This window comes from Rhinatrema bivittatum, chromosome 4 (assembly GCF_901001135.1).
Source record: "Rhinatrema bivittatum chromosome 4, aRhiBiv1.1, whole genome shotgun sequence".
Lineage (NCBI taxonomy): Eukaryota > Metazoa > Chordata > Amphibia > Gymnophiona > Rhinatrematidae > Rhinatrema > Rhinatrema bivittatum.
In genome coordinates, this window is record NC_042618.1 from 382,931,817 (window position 1) to 382,958,389 (window position 26,573).

Sequence of the window (26,573 nt, forward strand, 5' to 3'; positions counted from 1 at the left end):
TTTACAAATATTTTATATATTTTGCCTATTGAGGATTGTAGAGCTTGGCTCAAGTTGCTTACACAATATATTACATTCAGAAGAAATTGTTGAAATTGCACTTGTGAGTGTTATTTGGTTATAAGGTTTAGAAACATTACATCTTGGCTCTGAAATCTAGTCAAGTAGTTACTTCATGCAGTAAGGATCAGCACTTTACATGCAGCATTTTTGTAGTTTCATAAAACTGTTTGGTGAGGGTCAGTGACTGAAGATCTTGAAAAGCTTCCAGCAGTTTTTCTGGAAACATTCCCACTCAGGAGGTACCCTGACACTGCCCCTGCATTTGCATAAAATTAATGTGGAAACTGAGCAACAAACAAAAAATAGCCATATAGAGTCAATTCATACTGTCTGCACGGGTCCATCATCAGCCATGTATCTCAGGGATATTCACTGGTAATGGTCAGCTAGTACAAATAAGTCCCACAGTTACTAATTATAAAAAATGTCAATACAAATGTAGTTTTCTAATGTAATATGTTGGTATTTCAAATTTGGGAAGATTGGTCAACAAAATAAAGTTGATTCTGGATTTTAGATTAGTCCTCCATGTTCCTTACCACAGCTCACAGGTATTCTCTCACCTCATCACAGAGAGCTTCTAAATGTAGTGCCTCCAACTTCTGAGTCATCTCCTTCCGTCGAGTCCGAAACCAGCCATCAAAGTTCGGAGATTTTAGAAAATGTCTTTCATGAGAGAAATAAGTTTATAGTTTTTTCACAAATTTGTGTTATCCCATCCCCTTTTGTACAGATTCCTTGCTTATTTATAAACTTTACATAGCAAGTCAATGACAGAAGACAATTACAATATAGTATTTTAGTCAGTCTTGTGAACTATTGTTTTCACTCACCAATTGCGAGTGCTGGAAAGAAGTCTCCAAGGTGATTCTGCAGCACTATTCTTCATGTCCAGGAGGGGCCACCAACTTTCCTCCCTCCCAAGATTGAGCACATCACAACCTTTTCAAGTCCAAGGTACATCTACATTAACAAAAATGTTGTGTGGCATACCAAGCTCCACTGAGCAGGTAGTGTGGACATGAAGAGGCCTTATACAACTAAAAGAAGAGCTAGGGAAGCACTGAAAGCCCTATTAGTCTCTTCTAAATTTTAAAACAAAGAGAGAGAAGTGGGCAGTGAATCACAAGAACCTGTCACAATGGACCAGCGATTTCTAAATACATGTGCAGGAGAAGGAAGAAGCTGGTGTGCTGCAGGCAGGCAGCCAGTGCAATTAGTTAACTTGGCGGCCAGGGCACCTCCACTGTTGCCTCTCCCAACAGTTAGACAGGCCGAAACAGTAAAACCCGCGGGAGAGCCGGCCCTCCGAGGCGAGCGCCTGCTCTCCCAACGCATGCCCCGGACCACTTTTCTGGGTGCGCGATCAAGTATGTAAATGAAGGCCCACGGTAAAAGCAGGTGCTAGGGACACTAGCGCATCCCTAGCACCTCCTTTTGACAGAAGCGGTGGCTGTCAACGGGTTTGACAGCCAACGCTCAATTTTACCAGCATCGGTTCTCAAATCCGCTGACAGCCACGGGTTCGGAAAATGGACGCCGGCTAAATTGAGCATCCGTCTTCTGACCCGTGGGCCGATTTTTAATTTTTTTTTTAATTTTGGGGCCTCCGACAATATCGCTATGATATTAAGTTAGAGGGTGTACAGAAAAGTAGTTTTTTCTGCTTTTCTGTATACTTTCCCCGGTGCCAGCAGGCGTTACTTTCTGATGGCGCGGGAATAACTAATAGGCCTATCAACATGCATTTGTATGTTGCGGGCGCTATTAGTTTCAGGGGGCTTGGCTGCGCGTTTTCGACGCACTATTACCCCTTACTGTAGAAGGAGTAAAAATAGCGCGCTGAAAACGCACGGCCAATCGCGGGCTAACAGTGCGCTCCACCGGAGCGCACTGTACTGTATCGGCCTGAGAGTGAGTTACATCCAGTGCTCAATGCACACATAATCCATCTCACTCAACCTGGGGATAAGACAGGCTGGAAGAATTCAAAGGAGGCAACTCAGAAAGGGGAAGAGGAGGAGATACTGTGTGAAATGTGTGCACTGCACAAAGAAGGACCGAGCTATCCATGCCCTGCATGCTGCCCATTAACTCCCACACTCCAGGGCTTATGCTGTAGCTAGAAAGAGGCTGCATGCATGATTATGCATATTCTCTCAAAGGAGCTTCTAAGATTTAAGAGCCACTGCTGGTGCCTCTTGCTGCTAGAGCTGCTGAGAGCAGAGTCCAGGTGTTGGCCTGAATCTGAACACCAGACAGTGGTAACTTTTCCATGGCTCACCTGAATAGGTCTAATGGCACACTAGTTGGGAAACACTGTTCTAAGGCACACCTGATCCCAACAGATGGCAGACTTCAAAATGAGTCTGCTGCACTGCAGTGCTGCTCCCCGCCCAACACAAACCACTAATTCAGGCAAGTCAGAAAAAATCCATTTGGAGGAGCCATAGGGAAAAAACCTCTAAAATGTAGTATATTAACATATACATTAGATTCTCCCAAAGTTTAAACAATGGAATGTTGTTTCTTGGTAAGATGTCAGCATTCATATGCATACTAGAATGATCACTTGACTTTGACAAAATGCTCAAAGATAAATAAGAAACCTGTAAAGTCCTATCCAGTCTCCCTTCAATTTGGAGGTGAGTTGAGGTCCTGTTTTTTCCAGAGTTTTCATAAACTCATTCTGGCTGAAAGGTTTTAGCTGCGGTGGACTCTGCGAAGTGAGCATATTGCATGTATTTCAATATTTACAATATACAATTTCTTCTATCCCCGCCAAAAAACTGTTTTAGTTCACATTTCGCATACTTTCCTACCTTCCACGGTGATATGCTTTTTTGCAAAGGCATCAAGCTGGCCACATATCGCTCCTAAAAGGAAAACAGAAAATTATTTTAAAGATATGGGTAAAAAAAGCACCAAATGCTACATTTACTGGTTTAATCTAAGTAAATAATTACTATCACTTATGAGGTTGCTGAGAATAAATCAGCAACCTCATAAGAAGTATCAGATGGAATCTAATACTCTGAGAACACTGGGGCAAGGAGGGGGGAGGAGCAAATAAAAGCAGCAAGAATTACAAGTAATCCAAATAAATGGCCAGATTATTCATGTGCATTAACCCCCAAAAGACATCACTCTTCCTGTGCTTGAAATTGGCTGCAATATATAGGTAGGAAAATGTGCCCTTGGTTGCCTGTTAAGCCAAAGTCACATTTCCTTCTGAAGTCAATGCCATTCTGACTGCTCTCCTTCCACATTCTAAAGCAGAGCTCCAAAAGGTCACTCTGGTCAGGTTACGGAAAATCCACCTATGTTAACAGTCTGTCTCTAGCATGACTCCGCAGGATTTTTTGTAGTTTGACAGAGACAACGTAAATGGAGCCAGCTGTATATAAACAAACAAAACAAAACTCAGGTTAATTCTCCAACGACGAACCAGGAAAAGGAGGAATATGGCAGCATAATGAAAATGACCAAAAGTCCATGACATCTGTACCCTGCGAGATGAGAGCAGAGTAGGGTGAAGGCAAGGTTTTATTTGCTCACTTACTAAAGGAATTATGAAGCTCTGGGTCAGTTCTAAGAAATGACGCCGAAGAATTGCATTTTGGGCTTCAGACGGACGTTTCTGCTGAACTCCCTGAAAGAGTAAAATGCATGAGTGATGTACTGAACCTCAATGTACAAATCTCTTTGAACCACTAATTTATAAGTATCTATTGAAGAAATCATTACAATTTATAGCAGAGGACTAGCTTAGTGGCTCCTTGGCAGTGCTGTGCCTTGGTGTGACTCCCGTATGAGGTCTTCTGCTTCCCGGGACAATTGGAACTGGGGGGGGGGGGGATACTGGGAGGGAATGCTAACAGTGACACCTAGTGGCGGGATTTAGGGCGTTGGAAAGAGCACTGGTGCATGGCCTGGAGCGGAGGATTGTTGCTACAATGTCTGGCCTAGGTGAGCTTGAAGAGGATATAAAATACATTTTAAAAATACCGATTGGGTAGTTGCGAATGAAGGCTCATGGCATCAGATCACAGCTCCAGCTCTTGACTGAGCTGGAAGCCTAAAGTAAAACGAAAAAGGAAACTGCAAGGCCCCCCCAAAAAATTATAGCAGATGCAATTTCTTAGTAATAATGATTTTCAGAGTTTTATCCTAAAAATAATACACATGTTTTCACTCTTACAGACATCAGAAATTACAAAAGATCATGACATTTTAATGTTGGATGTAACCATAAGCTTGTCATGGAGTGGGTATTGGAAATTTTGTCTCCTAGCATTAAAATGCATCACAATTATTTCAATACTACAAACATGATCTGCTTTTTTACAACAAGGTACCACTGGCATAAAAGAATTAAGTATTTTCTCATCTAAAGATTCACTACAGCCTTATATGTTGTGAATAAACATAAAAGAATTAAGTATTTTCTCATCTAAAGATTCACTACAGCCTTACATGTTGTGAATAAACATCATGCTGAAGTTAGGGAGGGACTGGCTCTGTGATACATAAGTGCAGTAGAGATGTCTACCATATTTGCTTTTTTAAAAAACATTGAACATTTAGAAAAAAATATTCTGAAACTAAGTGCTTCGATTGTTTGACAGTTTTAATATAAATGTAGCACTAGATTTATGAAAGCATATCATAAACATCACATCCAGGGCTGTGAGATGGGCCAGGGGGCACCAGTGTGCTTAATGGCAAAAGTAATTTATTGCGTGCTCTGCATGGCTGCTCACTCCTGTGCAGCTGTGTCTTTGGAAGAGGACTGGCCAGCTTTGGCACTGAAGGGCAGCCCTGCCCTCCCCCCACCTCACCAGCTCTGGCCTCTGTTTAGCCCTGCCATGGTCCTACGCACACCTATTTAAGAACCTAATCATTCAGATGCAAAAGTACCAGATGAGTTGTAACAGCACAGATTCATTTTAAAATAATACATGTATACTGATGTCCTACAGTTGTACTGAGCAGTGCTGATTTTCTGTCAGGTCACACAAGTTCATGACCTAGACCCTTTTTGAACTGCAGCAAATTTATTTTTATTTATTTTTTTTAAAGAAAACCCATTACTGATTCTCAGATGACCAAGTTCATTCGGCTTTCGGGCTCATGGCAACAGCCCACCTAATGCACAGCTGTAGAACATACACACCCTGCCATTCCATATTAGCATCCTTAATTTTTTTTTTATTTCTGAGAAAATCATATCAACAGCAGATCTACAGTTTAACTCAAGAGAGATGAAGCAGATTCTTCCTTCTCATGTAACTAATTGAGGAAAGAGAACAAAAAACTGTTAGCGATTAATTTAACCTTTTACACAGTGGAGTATTGGGAGTTTATTTAATGGAAAAATACAAACTGACCAATCAGATTGAAGGATTCAGCTTTTTCCAGGAAATAAAGCTCTGACCTGCAACTGCAAAATGATTACAATCAGGTCCTTAATACAGATTTCACCATGTAGTTAATTAACTCACTCCCTGTAAACTATTTATGTTCCATGTAAAAGGCCCAGAACTGACTTCTTTCAACAAACCATAACCTAAAAAATAATTTCTCTGGGCCCATATTTGTACTTTGCACTATCATGTATATAGTTATAGTTATATTCCATAGCATCTACCCATTGATGCCTGTTATATGTAAGGACTCCTCCCAAAAATTATTTATATGTTGCCTAGTTCATCATATTATATTATGTTATCTGTTATATGTTATATGTACGGGCACTGCCCAATGGTTTTTTGTTCACTGTGAACCAATACGATGTGCGAACGGATATCGGTATAAAAGAAATGTTAAATAAATAAATAAATAAATAAATAATATTACAGAAATTACCTTTTGTAACTGCTTGATGATTTCTTCATCTCTGTTCAAAAATGGCTTATAAGAACTATAAACCCCTGAAATAAAATACAGAGGATATATTACATCCATTTAAGTTAGAACGCCTACCTAATAGCTAAATTAAATTTCACAAAATAAGTTATAACACTTATTACCAGGTTTAGAGTCCAGAGTCTTCAAGTTTTTTAATTTTTTCACTTTGACCTGTTTTGGAACTTCACCTGCAAGCACAATGCAATAATAAGACAATAAGGGCCAGATTTTGGTTTCAAGCAGAAGCAGGGCATAAAAACTGCAAAAAAACCCACCAAGTCAGTTTGCTTGTGCAATTTTGAAACATTACATCTTTTGCCCGAGGCTTTAATTTCCTGCATCTAGAACAGTGGTTTTCAAACTTAAGGCCACAGCACATCACTAACTGGGTTGCAAGCTCTGTTACTGAGGCAGCCAAAAGCGGCTGAGCCACATGGTGCCTGGGCTCTCAGGCTTTTTTTTTTACACTCATCATCAGAACAGCTCACAACTTCCTGAGAGTTGCATGGTATCTGTATTACTATCGCTGTTCCGTGATGAGATTTGAAAATCGTGACAGTACTGTCACACCACAATTCAAAGCGACTCGGCCTCGTGGAGTAGGAGATTCAGCGACAGTGACCGATGGGGGACTGAGGTGAAGGCAAATGAGCCGTAGGGCTAGGGAAGAGATGAAGTGAGAAAGAGTAGTGGGGAACTGGAGAGTAAGCAGTAGTGGGCTGGGGTGTGATTAAAGTGAACAAAGGGTGCAGGGGGTGAAAGTCCCTGTAGTAGGGTGATTTTCTTCTACTGGCTTCCTGGGGGGGGGGGGGGGAATAAAAGTTTGAAAACCCAAGTTCCACAGAAAATCTCATGAAAGCAATATTCATTAAAAAAGCAATGCAGAACGTTTATCCAGTTCTGAAATTTAGCACACTGCTAAATGCATCACACTGCTTTTCTATTTTAGCCTGGTTGGTTCAAAGGGGCTGTATCCTAATTTAACATGCTGGGAATGATGCCCTGGGGTATTAATATGTTTTCATCACTGCAATGTTTGTTTACTTTGATTATGAATGTATTGTTATCCACTAAGATTTGTAGATCGGTGGAATAGAAATTGTTTTAAATAAATATAGGTAATATAGGAATATAGCTATAAAAGTGAACTTACATTATGAGAAAATCAATTAAAATACATTAGGACAAAATAAATTACATCTACGTATAAGATCAAACATGGCAGTAACAGATAAAAAAAAAACAGGTAAGTGCTATTTCAAGGACAGTAGCTTTTCCTACTCCATTTAAAGAGTAATCCATAGTAACTGAACAGATATCTTGAAAGTATAGGCCTATCAGGTTTAGTTATATTTCACAAACATCCCCACATAGAACATTTAAGAGGCAATTGCTTCTATCAATTATTTTGGCTTTTCCAGTTAAATGCATTAAGTGAAAATAAATTGCAATTTAATATGCACCGTTAACCAAAATCAAGTCCAAATGGTCCTTTATCCAGGGAATCTAGACAATTTTTAAAAAAAATAAATAGTTGAAATGAAATTGTGTATTAAAATCCCATGACATTTCCAAAAGAATAGTTGGTTCTTTTCAACTACTGACTAAACCAACTATGAATCCTCTCTCTTTAGAAGATTATTAACACACACACACACAGTCAGCCAGATTACATCTAACAGCAAATCACAAGAATTCACTAATGCAATTCAAATGACAGATTAAAAAATATTTCCTCTTTGCTCCTATTGATAAACCAGATTAAATTGCACTTTGTAATTTGATAAGAACCCTTGCATAAGTACTAGTGTTACTTGTTCTCTTTTGGATCTTTATACAATTTATTTAAAAAAATTAAATAAAAAATAAGTTTTCCATCTCTGCTGAAAACAATAGCTGTGGCTGAAACTGGTTTTCAAAACGTATCAGATGACTTTTAAGCAACTCCCTTTCCACTAAACCACAAAGATTATATAGATTTAATACAAATCAGAACTATCTTTCTAATCCCTTTTAGCAGAGTCTTCATGAAACTTGACCAGCAAAGCTCCTTATTCTCACAAACACCAGGCCTAGTCGCAGGTAAGTCAGCAGTCTTAAGAGGCCAATGTAATGAAATAGCACACGATTTAGTAATAAGTTTTCAGTACACATTAACTACCATGCTAAAAAAAATTATCTAAAAGGTAATGATATGCAAAGTGCATAGTAGTTTAAAAAAAAATATTGAAAAAGATAGTTAACATTTTCTCCATTGACAAGCAGGATTGAATTAGCCAGGACATGTGGGTGATGTTGATGGCAACTAAACAAACCTCTCTCTCTTACAGATGAATTTTCAAAAGGATTTACATGTGTAAATGTTACTATTTAGCAATTTTCAAAATCCATTTACGCATGTAAAGTGAGCAAATCTTATGGACAAAACCATTTTATGCAGGTAAATGCTTTTTAAAATCAGGCCCTTAGCTAGTAGAGTTGCTGCTCCACTCAGCATATGCAGAAATTCCTGCAAGAGCATTGTTCATGACCTCTCTCAGTCTTTTTTCATCCAAGCACCAGCACAGCCATGTACCTCTCTCTCTCATTTTTCTGTGTAAACCTTTTTTCTTAAAAGGTTGCCTCGCTGCCTCAGCAGCCCCAAACAGCACTACAAAACAAAAAAATAATTAATTTTTCTTCAAAATGTCTGAAAAGAAGAAATTCAGAATGAAGGGTTGCCAATGTTAAAAAGGGCTCCAAGGTTGATTCAGGAAACTACAGACAGCAGAGTTGCTTACCTGTAACAGGTGTTCTCCAAGAACAGGTAGTCCTCATACATTGGTGACCATCAGATGGAGCCCCAACACAGAAAACTTGTGTCAAAATTTCTAGAACTTTGACTTGCCACACTTGCCATGCTCAGCATGCCCGATACCACATGTTCATGCGGGGACCCTCTTCAGTCTTATAATAGAATTATATAAAAACAAAAATAAGAGAACCCCAACTCTGCAGGGTGGTGGATGGGTTTCATGAGGACTAACATTCTGCTGTCCTCGAAGAACACCTGTTACAGGTAAGCAATTCTGCTTTCTCAGAGAACAAACAGGATAGTAGTCCTCACACACGGGTGAATCCCTAGCTACAGGCTGTTCCCCCAACATAAAAGGAGGAACAACAGACTCCCAAACCAGGTGCCAATGGGCACAACAATGGTGCTGTTGGTAACAAAGGGAGAGGCTGCCTGAACCCAAACAACGGGTCCTAGGTGAGAGAGAATTGGGTTCTACACCTCAAACATATTCCAAAGGACAGACTGGTCAAACCTACTGTCGTGTTGACCATCCTTATCCAAGCAATAGTGAGGCGTGAATGTGTGAAGAGAACTCCATGACACAGTCTTGCAGCTCTCCTCCATAAGGACTGCTCGCAAGTGGGCTACTGACGCTGCCATGGTTCGGACAGAATGAGCCTTGATATGATCCCCAAGATACTGTCCTGCCTGGGAATAAGAGAAGGAGAATCAATCTGCTAGCCAATTTGATAGTGTCTGTTTGGCAACGGTAATGCCCATCCTTTTCCTATTAAAAGAACAAAATGTTGGATGGACTATGTTGCTTCTGTCTGCTCCAGAGAGAAGGCTAAGGCTTGCCTGCAGTCCAAACTGTGCACGGTTTATTCACGTTGGTGTGAATGGGGCCAGGGAAAGAATGTTGGCAAGATGAGGGACTGGTTAAGATGGAAGTCCATCACCACCTTAGGCAGGAACTTAGGGTGCGTATACAAGACCATCCTATCATAAAAAAACTTTAGTGTAAGGTGGATAAGTCACTAATGTCTGGAGCTTTCTGTCCCTGTGTGCTGAGTGACCGCCACCAAAATATGACCTTCCAGGTTAGGTAATTCAGATCACAAATATGCAGCGACTCAACAGGAGCTTTCATCAGCTGAGCTAACACCATAAGTGGGAAGTCTCAAGGGAGACTTCAATTGAAGAAGGCCCTGCATAAAACATACAACTATAGGCTGTACGGAGATGGACATACCATCTACACCACGGTGGTATGCACCAATTTCAATCAGATGAACTTTAATGGAGTTGGTTTTCAAACCAGCTTTCGATGGGTGAAGGTGGTAATCAAGCAGTTTTTGTGTGGGGCAGGAGAACGGATCTAGGGCCTTCTGCTCACACCACTTGGAAAACATCCGCTGCTTCAGTCCATAGGACTTTCTAGTGGAAAGCTTTCTAGAGGCCACCAGAACCTGAGACTCATCTTCTAAGAGATTGAGTGGAGCAGAACTAACCTCTCAACATCCAGGCTGTGATAGGGTGTAGAGATTGGGATGTTGCAACCTGCCTCAATCCTGCATGATGAGATCTGGGGAAGTCCCTAGACTGATTGGTTTCCGGATGGAAAACTCCCGCAGGAATGGAAACCAGACCTGTCTCAGCCAATGAGGGGCTATGAGGATCATAGTTCCATTGTCCTCGCGAAGCTTCAAGAGAGTCTTTGCCACTAAGGAATCTGGAAGGTACGCATACAATGTTGGACAAGGGTATCAGAGGCTGGTTTGCTGTCTGTCCTGTACAGAAAGCAGAACCGAGGCACCTTTCTGTTGTAAGGGTATGCAAAGAGATCCACATCCAGGCTCCCCCAGAGGTGGAATATCAGATTTGTAATCTGCTGGTCCAGGGACCACTCTTGGGGTCGGTAAGCATGACTTAGTCTGTCCGCTACCACATTCTGCATCCTGGCCAGGTACATGGACTTGAGCACCATCCCACGGGACAGAGCCCATGACTAGATCTGGACTGCTTCCTGACACAGGAGGTACGAACCCATACCTTCCTGCTTGTTGACATACCACATTGCCACCTGCTTGTCGGTCTGGATCAGGACAACTTTGTTGGACAGCCAATTTCTGAAAGCCCATAGTGCATACCTCATCATCCAAAGCTCCATGAAGTTGATTCCACAACAGCGTTTCTGGGCACACCAAAGACCCTGGATGTTAAGCCAATCTACATGAGCTCCCCAGTCCAAGGAGGACGCATCCATGGTTAGGACAATTTGTGTAGGACTTCGAAAAAGAGATCCCCCATTCTAGATTTGAAAGTACCCGCCACCAGGACAAAGTCCCAGAGGGGCGAGGTGACTCGGATGCAATCCTGGAGATTCTGTGTGGCCTGGCGCCATTGCAACCTCGAGGTCCATTGGGCTCTTTGCATGTGTAATTGTGCCAAGAAAGTGACATGGATTGTTGCGGCCCTATGGCTCAACATGTGCCAGGCTGACACCTGCTTGCTCTGCTGAATCTCGCCATGATGGTCATCAAAGTGATGGCCCTTTGATGAGGCAAGAAGGCCTTGGCCTGAGTCGTATTTATCAGGGCTCCTATGACGTTCAACTGAAGTGATGGGCTGAGATGAGTCTTTGGGTAGTTGACGACGAACCCTAGTAACTCCAAAACCTGGATAGTCAAATGCATGGACCTGATGGCCCCTGCCTGAGATGTGCTCTTGACCAGCCAATTGTCCAGATAAGTGAAAACATGCACCCCCAGCCTGTGGAGGTGCACTGCCACCACGGCCAGGCATTTTGTGAAGACCTGTGGGACTGATGCTAGCTCGAATGACAACACACGATATTGGAAGTGCTGTTTTCCCACCATGAATTGGAGATACTTCTGGTGACTGGGGACGATCTCGATGTGAGTGTACACATCCTTCAGAACAAGGAAGCATAGCCAGTCCCCTTTTTGCAAGAGAGAGGGATCAATGCGCCCAGGGAAACCATCTTGAAAACTTTTCTTTTTTGACAAATTTGTTCAAGGCTCTTAGGTCTAGGATGGGATGGAGTCATCCAGTTTACTTTGGAATCAGGAAGTACCTGGAGTAAAATCCCTACCCTCTTTGCCTTGGGGGAACAGGCTCGACCGCTCTGGCCACTAAGAGGGAGGAGAGCTCTGTTAGAAGTACCTCCTGATATGCTACCAGCCCCCAAAATGAGCTTGGAGGGCAATTTAGCAGGACATCCAATAAGTTCAATTGGTACCCTTGGAGGATGATGGAAAGAACCCACTGGTCTGAGGTTATACTGAGCCACTGGTTTGCAAAGAAGTGTAGCCCGCCCCCAATTGGCGGATTCATCGTCCCTGGACTGCGCTCCCTACAACCCAGTCAAAACCCTCTCTGAGACACCAGCTGGGGCTTGGGGGCTCTCTGCTGCCTGGGTCAGCCGCAGGAGCTCTGATGCTGTTGATGGACGTGAGGGGGCAGAAGATAGTGTGCTTACTCTGTTTTGTTGCCAGAGGATGTGATGAAAGCTATTAGTGTAGCTGCGTTTAAAAAAGGTTTGATCAAGTTCCTGGAAGAAAAGTCCATTAACCTTTAAGATAGAGTTGCAGAAATCCACTGCTTATTCTTGGGATAAGCAGTAGGAAATCTATCTACCCCTTGGGATCATGCCGGGTATTTGTGACCTGAATTGGCCACTGTTGGAAACAGTATCCTACTGGGCTTGCTGGATCTTTGGTCTGACCCAGTATGGCATGACCTTATGCAGCCTCATCTGCCTCACTAGGAATGGAGTTGAGCAGGAGCTCCTCAAAAATCTCTCTCCCCTTCCATTTATTACAGGGGGAGATTTTAATTTCCTTGCTGATCCACGTGTTGATGCTAAACCACCAAGACAAGCTAAAGTTCAGTAGAAAGGAGTGGGATTACAATTTCTTATAAAAGAGCTTCAATTGCTAGATGTCTGCAGATATTATACCCAGATATGCTAGATTTTTCATTTTACTCCAAACCACATATTATTTACTCCCATGTATATTATTTGCTTATCTCTATTTCTATATTTTCATCAGTAAGAAGTGCTGATATTGGTACTATGTCCATTTCTGATCATTCCTGTTTCTTTGGTGTTGCAGCTGGGCAAGATCACATCCAAAGTTTTAAAATGGCATCTTAATAGCTTTTTGTATTAGTACAAAAGTCTGTATTGTTTCTTGAGAGAAAGGTAGCAAGAATACATAAAGTTAAACAATACCCTTAAAATTACCCCTAATATAATATAATAGGCTCCTGGTAAGTTGGTAATGAGAGTTAAAATTATAGCATATGTAGAAAAGAAAATTAAAATTCATGATACAAACATTGAGATTAATTAAATTATTCATGTTTAAGAAGCAACATATTAAGATGATGACTGCTAAAAATAAAGAACATTTTGTCTGTTAGGAATAATTTAAATCATCTGCTGCATCAAAGTGCTCTGGGGTCCATATGGGGTTTTTAGAGTACATCTATTTAGATAGGCAAATAAATCTAGCAAGCTGTTAGCTAAATTAGTTAAGAATGGTCAGCCCAAGCATTTTATAACAGGCATGAAAAATATGCAAGGAATGGAAGTTAGAGATATGGCTCGCATTACTAACATTTTTTTGTTAGAGTATTAAACAACTGTATTCAGAAAGGCCTGCTTCTGCTGCTCTTAGTGAGCAGTTTGTAGCTGGTCTTCACTTGCCTCTGTTGCAGGCTTTACAAATTGAGAAGTTAAATGTTCCTATATCTATTTTACAGAGACAATTACCAAGAACATGGAGTTAAGGAAAGCTCCTGGGATAGATGGGTTAGGATCTGAGTTTTACAAGATCTTAAAAGGGAGTACTGGAACAGCTTCACAATTTGCAGCTTCACTCATTAAATCAAGGGATGTTATTGTCAAAGGCTAATCAAGTTTTGGATTACTGTGTCCCCTAACCCCCCCCCCCCCAAACATCTGTCTTTCCCTGGATCTTATAATCCTATTTCTCTCATTGATGTTTATATAAAAAAAACAAAAACGATGCACAATATTTTCTCGAGGGATATAAATACCATGAAAAAATGAACAAGATATCACCTCTAATAACTAAATTGTACCGTCTTGTTATCTCAAACTATTTTAGTGGGAGAGCTCTCTCCAAGATGTTAAATAATTTTCAATCTCTCATGTAAGAGAGAAATTTTTTACCACCAAAGAAAAAAATTTTTAGGAAAGAAGAGGAAGGTTTCATACAATTTCATTATATCACTGCATCCAGCGGTGTATAGCAATTCTAATCATAAACAGACCTCCTCCAACCCGTGAATTCTTTTTATATTTTTTTTGCGTGTTAATATCGTGAATCTAGTGAAAGATAAAAATACTAAATTGCATTTTACTTTGCAAAACGCCAAACTTTTCCCCAAAACAACGACATGCAATATTCTCACATATTAAAGAGACACTGCTGTACGGGACGCGCGCAAGTCCCGGGGCTTCGTAAAAGGGGCGGGGAGGGGGCGGTCCCGAAATGACACTGCGTTTCAGGGGCATGATGCCACGTTTCGGGGGCGGGCCCGGGGGCGTGGTGCCGGCCCGGGGGCGTGGTCGAGGCCTCCGGACCAGCCCCCGGGTCGGGTGATGGCGCGCCAGCAGCCCGCTGGCGCGTGCAGATTTACGTCTGCTTTTAGCAGGCGTAAATCTGCCAACAAAGGTAAGGGGGGGGTTTAGATAGGGCCGGGGGGGGGGGGGGGGGGGGGTAGGTAGGGGAAGGGAGGGGAAGGTGCGGGGAGGGCGAAGGAAAGTTCCCTCTGAGGCCGCTCCGAAATCGGAGCGGCCTCAGAGGGGGGTTTAGATAGGGCAAGGGAGGGGAAGGTGGGGGGAGGGCGAAGGAAAATTCCCTCCGAGGCCGCTCCAAAATTGGAGTGGCCTCGGAGGGAACAGGCAGCGCACGCTGGGCTCGGCGCGCGCAGGTTGCACAAATGTGCACCCCCTTGCGCGCGCCGACCCCGGATTTTATAATATACGCGCGTATCTTATAAAATCCAGTGTACCTTTTTTCGCGCCTGGTGCGCGAACAAAAGTATGCGATCGCGCAAATTTTTAAAAATCTACCCCACAGGCTTTCAATCACACATACATGCTGTCTTTTTCTCTCACACAGACTCTCATTCACATGCTTACAAACATGCTCTCTCTCTTTTTCTCATTTACACACAGGTTCTCAATCACATACTCACATGCTCCCTCACCTAAACCAGCTCTCAATCACACACAGACACACATGCTCTCTCGCTTACATATACACACAGGCTCTTAATCATCCATACACATGATCTCTCTCACACACAAAGGATCTTAATCATACACACATACTCTTTCACACAAACAGGTTTTCAATCACAAACTTACACATACAGGTTCCCAATCGTAAATTTACATTCATGCTATCTCTCTCTCACAGGCAGGCTGTCAATCACAGACATACTCTCTTTCACATATACAGGCTCTCAATCATTCACATACACTCTCTCTCACACACACACAGGATCTCAAACACACTTGCTTGCTTGCTCATTCACTCTGTCTCTTTCCCTCCCTCCCCGGAACTAGTGGCAGCAGCCTCCTCCCAACCCTAACCTCCTTCATTTTCAGCCCTCGCGCGGAGAAAGGAGCCCCATGGGCCGCAGGGGTTGACTTTCTTCATCTTTTTTCTCTGAGCCACGCTGCTCATTCCTCCGGCCACGTCTCTCTTCTGTTCTTCAGGCCGATGCTGACCAAACTCGCATGGTCTCTTCTTCCTGCGCACGCACCCGCTGCTCACCACTTCCTCTTCCGGGCCGCGGGGGGGGGGGGGGGGTGGCGGGGGGAGAAGAGATCATGCCGGTGCCGCTGACGCCACCTGATCTGCCGCGTTCTGCCCGGGCTGACAGCATTTTAAGCCCGGGCGGAGGAGGACCAGGGAGCAGCTGGGTCAGCGGGGGACCGGGAAGTGTGGCGACACACCTGCATGTTCTTGGCGACACACTGTTGTGTCGCGACACACCGGTTGAGAACCACTGCCCTAGAATATATTTCTAATATTTTGAATAACTGTGTCCACCCCATGCACAACATTCCAACTCCCATCCCATGCAGTATATTACAAATACCAGCTCCTAGAGCCTCACTCAGTGCAATAATTACCCACTACATGCACAACATTCCAACTCCCACCCCATGCAATAGAGCTCCCATCCCAAGTCCCTTACCCAGATGTTACTTATTCCATGTGGGTGAGAAGCTCCTCTATTGAAGTCTGCCTTCAGCTGCTCCCAGGCTTGGGACATCCTTCTTAAATTGCACCTCTCACCAGCATGCCAAAATTTGCCACCTTGCTGAGAAACCTCTGACCAGCGTTACATACCACTTACAATTGACGGAGCGGTATGCCATCGATTCCGGTATGCCATCTCTTTTCCATGAGGAGGGGTGACAGCCACATGGGTAAGGTCAATACCTCCCATCACATTTGGCATACTGGCTATGTCAAAAAATGCTCTCTTCGTTTGTTGCCACTCCTGAAGCTGCTGTGAGTATTTCAAGTCCATTACCTGCTATTAAGTTCACTTAGAGAATAGCCACTGCCATTAGCAATGGTTACATGGAATAGATTTAGTTTTTGGGTACTTGCCAGGTTCTTATGGCCTGGATTGGCCACTGTTGGAAACAGGATGCTGGGCTTGATGGACCCTTGGTCTGACCCAGTATGGCATTTTCTTATGTTCTTATGTACTTCTTCACCCTCTTCAGCATGGCCCTCAGAACCTGGGTGAAGTGACGGGAGAACGTGGATTACTCCATGCCAACCACCACAGCCACTGTGGTCTGGAAAGAACCAGTGGCCAGAAAATGAAGGGCTCCCACAGCTTCACCAGGCCTGGGATGGTGTGTCCACAATCCTCTCTGAGCTCGTCATACAGGTTCATGACAGCCATGGAGCTCAGTCTGTAGGTCCTCACCACATCAGACTCCGGCATCCTCAGCACAGTGGTCCTGAGGTGAACTATCTGCTCCCTCTATATCCTTCTGTACCTGTTCCAGCCAGAACAACCTACTTACAAATTCCTCCTATCCGCCTGCTCCCTCCTAATCCTCTCTCTCCTGCCAAGACCTCTGTCATCCGCCAAACCTTCTGCTGCTGTCATCCTTTGGCGAACCCGCAGCCTATACTACATCATCAGGAATAACTGGACACAATCAGAAATCCCCATCATCTAAATCATACCAGAACTGCATGGGCACACAACCATAACACACCAATGCAAGCAATGGAATAAAATGGCCCCCTGAGTTGGCATTCTCATTTAACTCGTGCCCTGACCATGGAGGTAAAAAAAAACCCGCACTAGCATTAGCGCGACTTCCTACATTGCTCATGAAGATGTAAATCACCTCCCTTTGTCTGCCATCGGCATGCATTCATGAAGAAAAAAAATGCAGGTCACTAAGTGCGTTCATACATGCTTTTTTCTCAAGCATAAAACCCTTATTACATACCCGTAAAGGGCTTTGTGCGTACAATCGCGCATTTAGGCGCACACAAACCCACTGCAGCTTCAGCGCACTTTATTACATCGGCTCCATAGATTTTAACAGGTTGAAATCTATAGTAATATAGTTTCTGTGGAAAGCTAAAGATGTCGAATAAGTTATCAAACACTAATGAGAGATTGAGCTTTTTTTGCTTTAAACATGCCAGATTTTTAAATGCTATAATGCTGCTAGTCACTTGAGGTTAATATGGGAATATTATACAAGTAATTAAAATTTGTGTACTTCTGGTTTAGTGGACTGTTACACCTCCCCTATCATCATTAAGTATACTGTATTTAAAGGAATCCATTATACCCTATAGTCTACAGACATATATGTTATTAAACTCTACAAATTGGGCTTGGTGTTTTCTTTGTAATTGGTGAGGTAACAGCTGGAAAGTTACTGGTCTATTACTGCTATCTGGAAAATATGTTTTACCCAGGTACGAGTAACAATGTTTCATGATTTACTTGAAGACCCAAGACACATTTTCTTTTGACCACTTAAAAAAAGGACTATGATCTGTCTACTAAATTGTTTTATGCTTATTTACAGACCAGACATTACTTATGGAATTTGAAAAATCAAAATCATAAGGTATTTCTTGCAAACGTTTCCTCCTACTTCGTCAACTGTAGGAAAACGAGGAAGCAAAATTTACGAATATCTCCTCAAATTTCCATGGACAAACTATATTGTTTTTCCTGATTTTGCTAAGGTGACAGCTTAGAAGGCGTGACTTTTTGTCTTTGAGGGCTCAAGTGATTGCACTGGGATATACCTTTACACTTAAATATCCCTATAAGTGCATAATAAGAGGTCAAAATGATTGCTATATCTTTTTCTTCCCTGAGCAACTAAAATCTTTCCTAATTCCAGGATTGCTATTATAATATCAACTCCTCCTAGTTAATAGAGATCCCGAAAATGATCTATTAAAGGAATTCTTTACCGTTTCACGTTAAGCTAATTTCACTATAATATAATATTTTCCTTTGTTCTCCCTTTGGTTACTGGCCTCACTTATTTTTTCTCCTTTGAGAGAATGATGTTAAAATTAGTTGTTGTTATGATAAATTGTAATTTCTTTTGTAAAAGTATATTAATTATAATATGAGAAATATTGTTAACGTTCTATTTACACATGTAAGATGTTATTGTCTTGCTTTTGAGTTGAAAACAATAAAAATTAAATTAAAAAAAAAACCCAAAAACAAACTAAAAGGGCATCGTTTAAAAAATGAAGTAGACCCAAATGAAGAAAACAGGCTAGAACATAAGTACTGTCAAGTTAGATGTAAAACAGTAGTTAGACAAGCCAAGATAAACTTTAATAGAAACTTTTTCAAGTACTTTTAATGTAAAAATCATGCGAGGGAGTCAACTGGGCTGCTAGATGACCAAAGAGCAAAAGGGGTGCTCAGGGAGTACAAGGAAACAGCAGAAAACTTAATGAATTTTTTGTCTCTGTCTTTATGGAGGAAGATGCCGGGAACATACCTACACCTGAAATATTATTTAATAGTGGAGACTCTTAGCAACTATAACAAATAACCATGACAATGAAGAATGTAATGGATACGATTCATCCACCCCAGAATTCTAAAAGAAGTAAAACATGAAATCACTAACTTGTTATTCATAATTTGTAACCTCTCTTTTAAAACAGTTTCAATTCCTGAAGATTGAAAGGTGGCAAAAGTGACACACATCTTTTTAAAAAGGACTCCAGGAATGATCCGGAAAACTATAAACCAGTGAGACTGACATTGGTGCTGGGCAAAATGATAGAAGCCGTTCTTAAAATAAAAAATTACTGACCATGTACACAGACATGTCTTAATAGAGAAGAGTCAACATGGTATTTTAGTAAGGGGAAGTCTTGTCAGTTTTTTAGAATTTTTTGAAGGTGTAAATAAACAGGTAGATAAAGTTGAGCCGTCTGATATAGTGTATTTGAATTTTCAGAAGGCATTTGGCAAAGTCCCCCATGAGAGACGCCTCAGGAAATTACAAAGTCAAAAGAAGGAGGCAATGTTCTGTTGTGGACTGGTACCTGGTTAAAAGGCTGGAAACAGAGGGTAGAACTAAATGCTCAGTTTTTCAAATGGAAAAATATAATTACTGGAGTATTTATTTATTTATTTAGCAGTTTTTTATACCGACCTTCATAGTAGATAACCATATCGGATCGGTTTACATTTTAACAAAGGGTAAAACTGAGGTAACAATTCTGGTAAATAATAGATAACAGGAAAAGGAATAAGTCAAAGTTACAATCAACAAGGTATGAAAAACTTGGAGGCTTAAAGACAAGCTGGAAGGAAGTACCACAGGGATCAATACTGGGACCTGTGCTGTTGAACATTCACAAATGATCTGGAAAAGAGAACGATGAATTTGCAGAAGACACAATTATTCAAAGTTGTTAAAACAGCAGTGGATTGCGAACAACTGCAAAAGGACCTCATGAGATTAAGAGACTGGCAACTGAATGACAAATGAACTTTAATGTGGAAAAGTGGAAATTGAGGCACATAGGGAAAAATAATCCCAACTGTGGGTACACGATGCTGTGTTCTGTATTGGGAGTCACTACCTTGTGAACAATATGACAAAATTCTCAGCTCGGTGTGCAGCAGCAGTCGAAAAAAGCAAACAGAATGTTAGAAATGATCTGAAAAGGAATAAAAAATGTAACTGTAAATTTATTTAGAATATTTCTATACCGTCTTAACAATTAGATAATTGATCAAAACGGTTTACAAAGTAGTAAAAAATAAAAATACTAGTAAAAAGAAAGAAAATAAAATTGCATAGATTAAGAATTAGGACTATGCATAATCATAAATAAAATTCCTAAAAATCAATAAAAAAATAAAATAAATAATAAAGATTAGAGAAAATTACAATTAACTGCCAAATCCCTATTCTAATTTGATGTTATTACATTGCAAAATAAAAATCCTAACAACAACACTTTACATAACTCAAATCGAAAAATCTAACAATAAATTTAGGAACAAGAAAAAAATGCCTTTTCCATTCAGGTAAGAATATATACCCTATTGACTTGTAATACCAAACGCTTCTGTAAAAAGGTGTGTTTTTAATGACTTTTTAAATTCTTTACTGTTTGGAATTAGTCTTAGAGCATTTGGCAGAGAGTTCCATAAGATGGGACCTGCTACAGAAAAAACCCTGTCTTGTTATGTGGAGTCTGGCTAGTCAAATTGAAGTGACCTCTAACAGATTCATATTGGTGGATCTAAGTTGTCTTGCTGGTAATATCATATTGCCTCTGTATCGAGTTATGGTGTGGCTGCACCTCGATACAGTTCTGGTTGCCCCTTCTCAAGAAAAAGACATAGCAGAACTAGAAAGGTGGCAGAGGAAGGCAACAAAAATGATAAAGGGGATGGAACATCTCTTCTATGATGAAAGGCTATGCAGACTAGGGCTCTTCAGTTTGGAAGAGACAGCTGAGAAGGGACATGACAGAAGTTTATTTACCCATTACATCCCACATGATTTTATAAAGGACAGTTATTTACCCTTTCAAATAATCAAAAACAAGGGGACATTCCATGAGACTAACAACCAACAGATTCAAAACAGAATGTAGAAAGTATTTTTTCACTCAGTGCACTATCAAGCTGTGGAATATGTTGCCAGAGAATGTAATCAAAGAGACTAGCACAGCAGGGTTTAAAAGAGGTTTACACAAACTCCTGAAAGAAAAGGTGGTAAGACATCATTAGCCATGTAGATTAAAGAAAGCTATTGCTTTCCCTGGAATTGAGTAACAGGGATTAAGTCTACTTTATGTGATCTGCTAGGAACTTGCAACTTGGATTGGCCACTATCAGAGACAGGATGCTGGGCTTGATGGACCTTAATCTAACGCAACATGGCAATTCTTATCTTCTTAACAAATATTGCCAAAAAAAGCACAGAGTCTCAGCTGCATCAGCACCATTGACATACATGGTACCATTAATACATAAGTCCTCAATGCATCGAGTCCCAGAATATTGTTCCTCAACACCTTTGGCCATTAAAGTTGTTCCATCATTGCATTGTGCTGAAAGCTTCACACACAGCCTTATGCTGGCTTTACAAGAATATTAACAGGGGCAGAAATGGATATGATACCCCTGCACCAGCAATTACCAGGGCACTTTCACCAGCAAAATTAATGGAACAAGAGCTATGTCTGAAAACTCCAGATTCCATTTGCTCTCTAGTACTTCTCAAATCTAATCGGCCTCCAATCCAAATTTTATAAGAGACCAGAAAATGTACAAGATCCTATTCTAGTGTCAGAAGAGAATGTTTCACCGCCCACACCAGAATAGAGAGCACATCAGTCCCTTGACCAAGTAACAGAGCTGCTAAAGAATTTCTTTGGTGGCCAAGGATAAAGAGGGTACTTTCCAGCCCTTCCTTTCCAAATTATCGACTATATTCCCACAAGGAGGAGACATAGTATCTCCAGTTCGTATGGACACTCCATCAGAACCCCTGTTAGGTGATTCCAGGCCACAGCATTTACTTGCAGTGGAGTCCAGCAATTCAGAGGATGTATACCAAGAGTATACCCTTTGAGGTGACCAAGGACCCCTCTCCCCTCAGTCACCTTCATCATCATTTGGGGTCCTGGATTAGCGTTCCCTCACCTCCAGGCTCATAAAAAGAATCGATGGGGATCTCTTCTGACCCTCTCCCAGAGTCTCCAGAACACTCCTTTCCACCAGAAGACCTTTCCTACTCCAAGTTTCTGGACAAGTTGGGAAAAGCACTCGGAATTAATGTGCTTAAGGACAAAGATCCCTGTGCAAAGGTCTATGGTCTTTTCCTAATTCTGGACACTCCAGCGAAATCAGCAGCTATCCTGGTCCATGATATTCTGCATGAATTGCAAACAAAAATGAGGGAAAATCCTATTTCCTATGCCCAGTTGCATGGAAGCTAGACCTCAAATACAGAGTGCAAAAATCTCCAGGATTTGTAATAGTGCAATTACCCAATCAATCTGTTGTTGTAGAATCTGCTCATTCTGGGCAATGTGGCGGCTGCAATTCACATAGTTCACTAACTTGCTTTCACATACAATTGCTGCAGTGGAGTCACCACTCCCAATGGGACCAGCTAACTCAACCGCTGACAACCAAAGTGAGAATTTCACAGGAAATAAAACAGGATCTGTGCTGGTGGCTAAACCCTTACATTTTACAGGAAGGAGCACCATTCAATTTCTCACCAAGTCACATTGGCGACAGATTCCTCCAAGAAAAGTTGGGGGGCCCACCTATGGCTCTTTCAATTTATTTATTTATTTAAAAGTTTTTATATACCGCTAATACGATCAGTAACAATCCATCTAGGCGGTTTACAATGATACATACATGAGTTAATTGATTGTTAATAGAAAAGAAATTCAGATCTCCTAAAATTAAGAGTGATCAGATATGCTCTAACAATGTTCACTCACCTCTTCCAAGGGAAGAGCATTCTAATTCAAACCAACAATCAAGTTCTACTTGAATAAACAAGGAGAAAGTTATGTAGTCTCTGCCAGGTGGCAATGAAGAAATGGGAATGAGCAGGCGAACATCACGCTGTCCTGCCTATCAGGAATATCCAACATGTTAACACATCGTCTCAGAGTTTTTCAATCACACTAATGTTCTCTGCAACAGTTAATGGGGAAAACCTATATGTGACAGAGCAAAACTGAAAGCTGGAAAAGTTTAGCTTCATTCTTCCCAGTGAACTCAGATTCGTGCAGGATAATTTTCTGCTCAATTGGAATGCAGATCTCATATACACTTTTCTACCTATTTCACAGATAGCCAGAATGGTGCAAAAACTGGGCCCATCTGATTCTCATAGCACCAGCATGGCCCAGACAAGTTTGGTTTGTGTATCTAGTACAGCTGTCTATCAGTTCTCTACTCTCTCTTGGATCAGATCCATCCTTAACTTAAGAAGAAGAAGAAGGTGTATTTTATCTGAACCTTCCCTCCCTCAATTTGATAACTTGGATGTTGAGCACTCAAAAGATTGCTGAACTTTCTTTACACAAGGAGACTAAGGACATAATAGTGTCTGCCAGAAAATCATCAACTAGGAGAGCCTTTAGTTTTAAGTCAATTACCTGCTATTAAGTTCATTTAGGGGTAGATTTACAAACAGCGCGAATTGGCGTACTTTTGCTGGCGCATCAGGCGCAAGCAAAAGTACGCGGGATTTTAGTAGATACACGCGTATCCGCTAAAATCCTGGATCGGCGCGCGCAAGGCTATCGATTCTGTATAGCCGGTGCGCGCCGAGCCGCGCAGCCTACCCCCGTTCCCTCCGAGGCCGCTCTGAAATCGGAGCGGCCTCGGAGGGAACTTTCTTTTGCCCTCCCCTCACCTTCCTCTCCCTTCCCCTACCTAACCCACCCGCCCGGCCCTGTCTAAACCCCCCCCTTATCTTTGTCGGGGGATTTACGCCTCCCGGAGGGAGACGTAAATCCCCGCGCGCCAGCGGGCCGCTAGCTCGCCGGGACGCAACCTGGGGGCGGGTACGGAGGGCGCGGCCACGTCCCCGGACCGCCCCGGGCCGTAACCACGCCCCCGGGCCCGCCCCCAAAACGCTGCCGACACGCCCCCAAAACGCCGCGCCGACCGGGCCCGCCCCCGACACGCCCCCCTCGCCAAACCCCGGGACTTACGCGAGTCCCGGGGTCTGCGCGCGCCGGTAGGCCTATTGAATATAGGCGCACCGGCGAGCAGGGCTCTTAAAATCCGCCCCTTAGAGAATAGCCACTGCCATTAGCAATGGTAACATGGAATAGACTTGGTTTTTGGGTACTTGCCAGGTTCTTATGGCCTGGATTGGCCACTGTTGGAAACAGGATGCTAGGCTTGATGGACCTTTGGTCTGACCCAGTATGGCATTTTCTTATGTTCTTAAATGGAAAAAATTTCTTCATATGATGTCAATACAATTCCTTGGATCCATTTGCATACAAACTAAAGATACTGAGCTACTTTCTCTGTTTCTGCTTTAGGCCTTAGCACCTTGTCAGTAAGAGTACCATAGCAGCTTACCATGCTCAAATCAAGGGTAAGTTGATCTCCACTCATCCGGTATTCTCACAATTCATGAAAGGTTTATAGCATACCAAGTCTCTAGATGTGACGCCACCTGTAAAGTGGGGTACCAAGGGGAGGGGCGGGGCAGGCCAAGGCCCCATGCACCTGGGGACAGCGGGTCCCATCCTGCCCAGCCAAAAAAAAAAAAAAATACTGCAGCTGCCAGAGGATCCCATCCTGCCCAGCGGCTCAGGCGGAAAAGGCCCATGGTCAGGCCCAAGCTACCAGGTGTGCACATCCAAAGAGGGCAGCAGCAGCAGAAAAAGAGGAAGCCCAAGAGGCTGCCAGCGGATCCCATCCAGCCAGCAGATGAGAAGAGGAGGCACGCAAGCCCCGGGTGGACCCCACCCCACCAGTGGACGAGATGAAGAGGAATATACCCGTTCTCCTACTCCTTCACTGAGCCAGCATGCATTAATCAAAACTCGTGCAGTTAGCACATACTCTATGCTGATCTCACAATGAATGAGATCAGTCTAGAGGAGGTGCTATCTCTGCAAGATCTGACTAGCGCAGGGACTGGCACATAAGGAAGTACAGCACAAAAGGCTCCCTTATCTACTCCCAAGTGAGTGTGCATGCGTGTGTGTGAATGGGGAACCTGCCTGAAGAGAGTGTTTTGAAATACTATTTTTATTAGTATGGTTTATTATTATGATTGATTTATATTTCTTGATTATTTTTTTTATGAGGAATGATGTTTGGTTTTTAATTATTGCACTGCATATGAGTCTGGTTGGGAGGATATGGGGAGAGAAAAAGCTAAGGAACTGCTGGGGACTGGGGGGAGATGGGGCTGAAGAGCACGACTGCTGGGGACTGGGAGGGGAGAGGGAGCATTTGGATTTGGATATTCAGAAGGCATTTGACAAAGTCCCTCATGAGAGGCTTCTAAATTAAAAAGTCATAGGATAGGAGTAGATGTCCTTTTGTGGATTACAAACTGGTTAAAAGACAGGAAACAGAATAGGATTACATGATCTGTTTTCACATAAAGAAGGACTTGGGAGACACTCCATGAAGTTAGCAAATAGCACATTTATAACAAAATCAGAGAAAATTCTCTCACACTCCACACACAATTAAGCTCTGGCATTCACTGCCAGATGATGTGATCAAGACAGACAGAGGTGAATTTTAAAAGCCCAACGCGCACATTAATTAGGGGATGTGCAAAGAAGTCTGCCTCATGGGCAACAAGCAGATTTTAAAAACCGTAGAGATACACGCATATCTCCCACAGCGCGCGCATCTTGAATCCAACACAGGCAGGCGTGCTGCATCCTACTGGCACAATCAGCCGCTCTGAGGCTCAATGCCGAGACTTCAAAAAGGCAGTTCAGGTGGTCTTCCAATTTTTGATCCTGGGCATCCTTCAGGGCCGCTAAACCTACCACAGGAATGGTAGTTTGCTTAATAATGGCGGAGACTGCCGCATCTTCCTTGGGAGTCTGAAAGGACTGCAAATGCTCTCTGACAGCGGATACAGCTTGGCCATGGCCCATCCAACCTTGAGGCCAGCAACCGGGGCATCCCATTCCCTGCTGATAAGCTTCTGTATTTTCTTCGGAATTGGGAAAGCCAAGGGCGGGGGAGGGGGGTGGGGGTGTGTCCTCGCAGCCCTTCCAGGATTGGGTTAACCCCTTCGATGTCCAAATCCTCCTGTGACAGTTTGAGCCCCAATTCCTCCAGCACCTGGGGAATAAGGGACTCAATTCCTCCTGCTTAAATAGCCGAACCACCTGAGGGTCATCACCCCCCCCCGCCCGGGGACGTCCAGCAACAACAGGTCGTCCCTGCTGGCTTCTGGGTCCGGATCAGGGTCAGAGTCACCCTGTGGCATGGCTCCCTGAGGGCCCGAAGAAGGCAGGACCTGAGTCTTTAGACACTTGACAGAGCCACCAAAGCTGTGCTGAGACCTCCTCATTGCAGCCTTCCTAGCCAGGAAGGCCTCATGCATTAGTAGCACAAACTCCGGGGAAAAGCCTCCGGGTCCCATATCCTCGCTACTGGAATCCGAAACTGTATCCTTCGGGTCTCCCTGGCCCGGTTCCACCACTGCTGGGGAAAGCAGAGAAAGCAGGGG

The 26,573-nt window shown here is 42.7% G+C and overlaps 1 protein-coding gene across 2 annotated transcripts in view; it reads right to left on the minus strand.

Moving 5' to 3' along the window:
- Positions 1-26,573, minus strand: part of DENND6A (DENN domain containing 6A) — a 138,989-nt gene that overhangs the window by 5,091 nt on the left and 107,325 nt on the right. For both annotated transcript variants that reach the window (XM_029600934.1, XM_029600933.1), the window contains 6 exons: positions 6,096-6,161; positions 5,932-5,996; positions 3,626-3,715; positions 2,886-2,939; positions 2,673-2,782; positions 627-729 (listed from right to left, as the gene is read on the minus strand). In XM_029600934.1, coding sequence (XP_029456794.1) covers positions 627-729; positions 2,673-2,782; positions 2,886-2,939; positions 3,626-3,715; positions 5,932-5,996; positions 6,096-6,161 — 488 coding nt within the window. The remainder of the gene's footprint in view (positions 1-626; positions 730-2,672; positions 2,783-2,885; positions 2,940-3,625; positions 3,716-5,931; positions 5,997-6,095; positions 6,162-26,573) is intronic.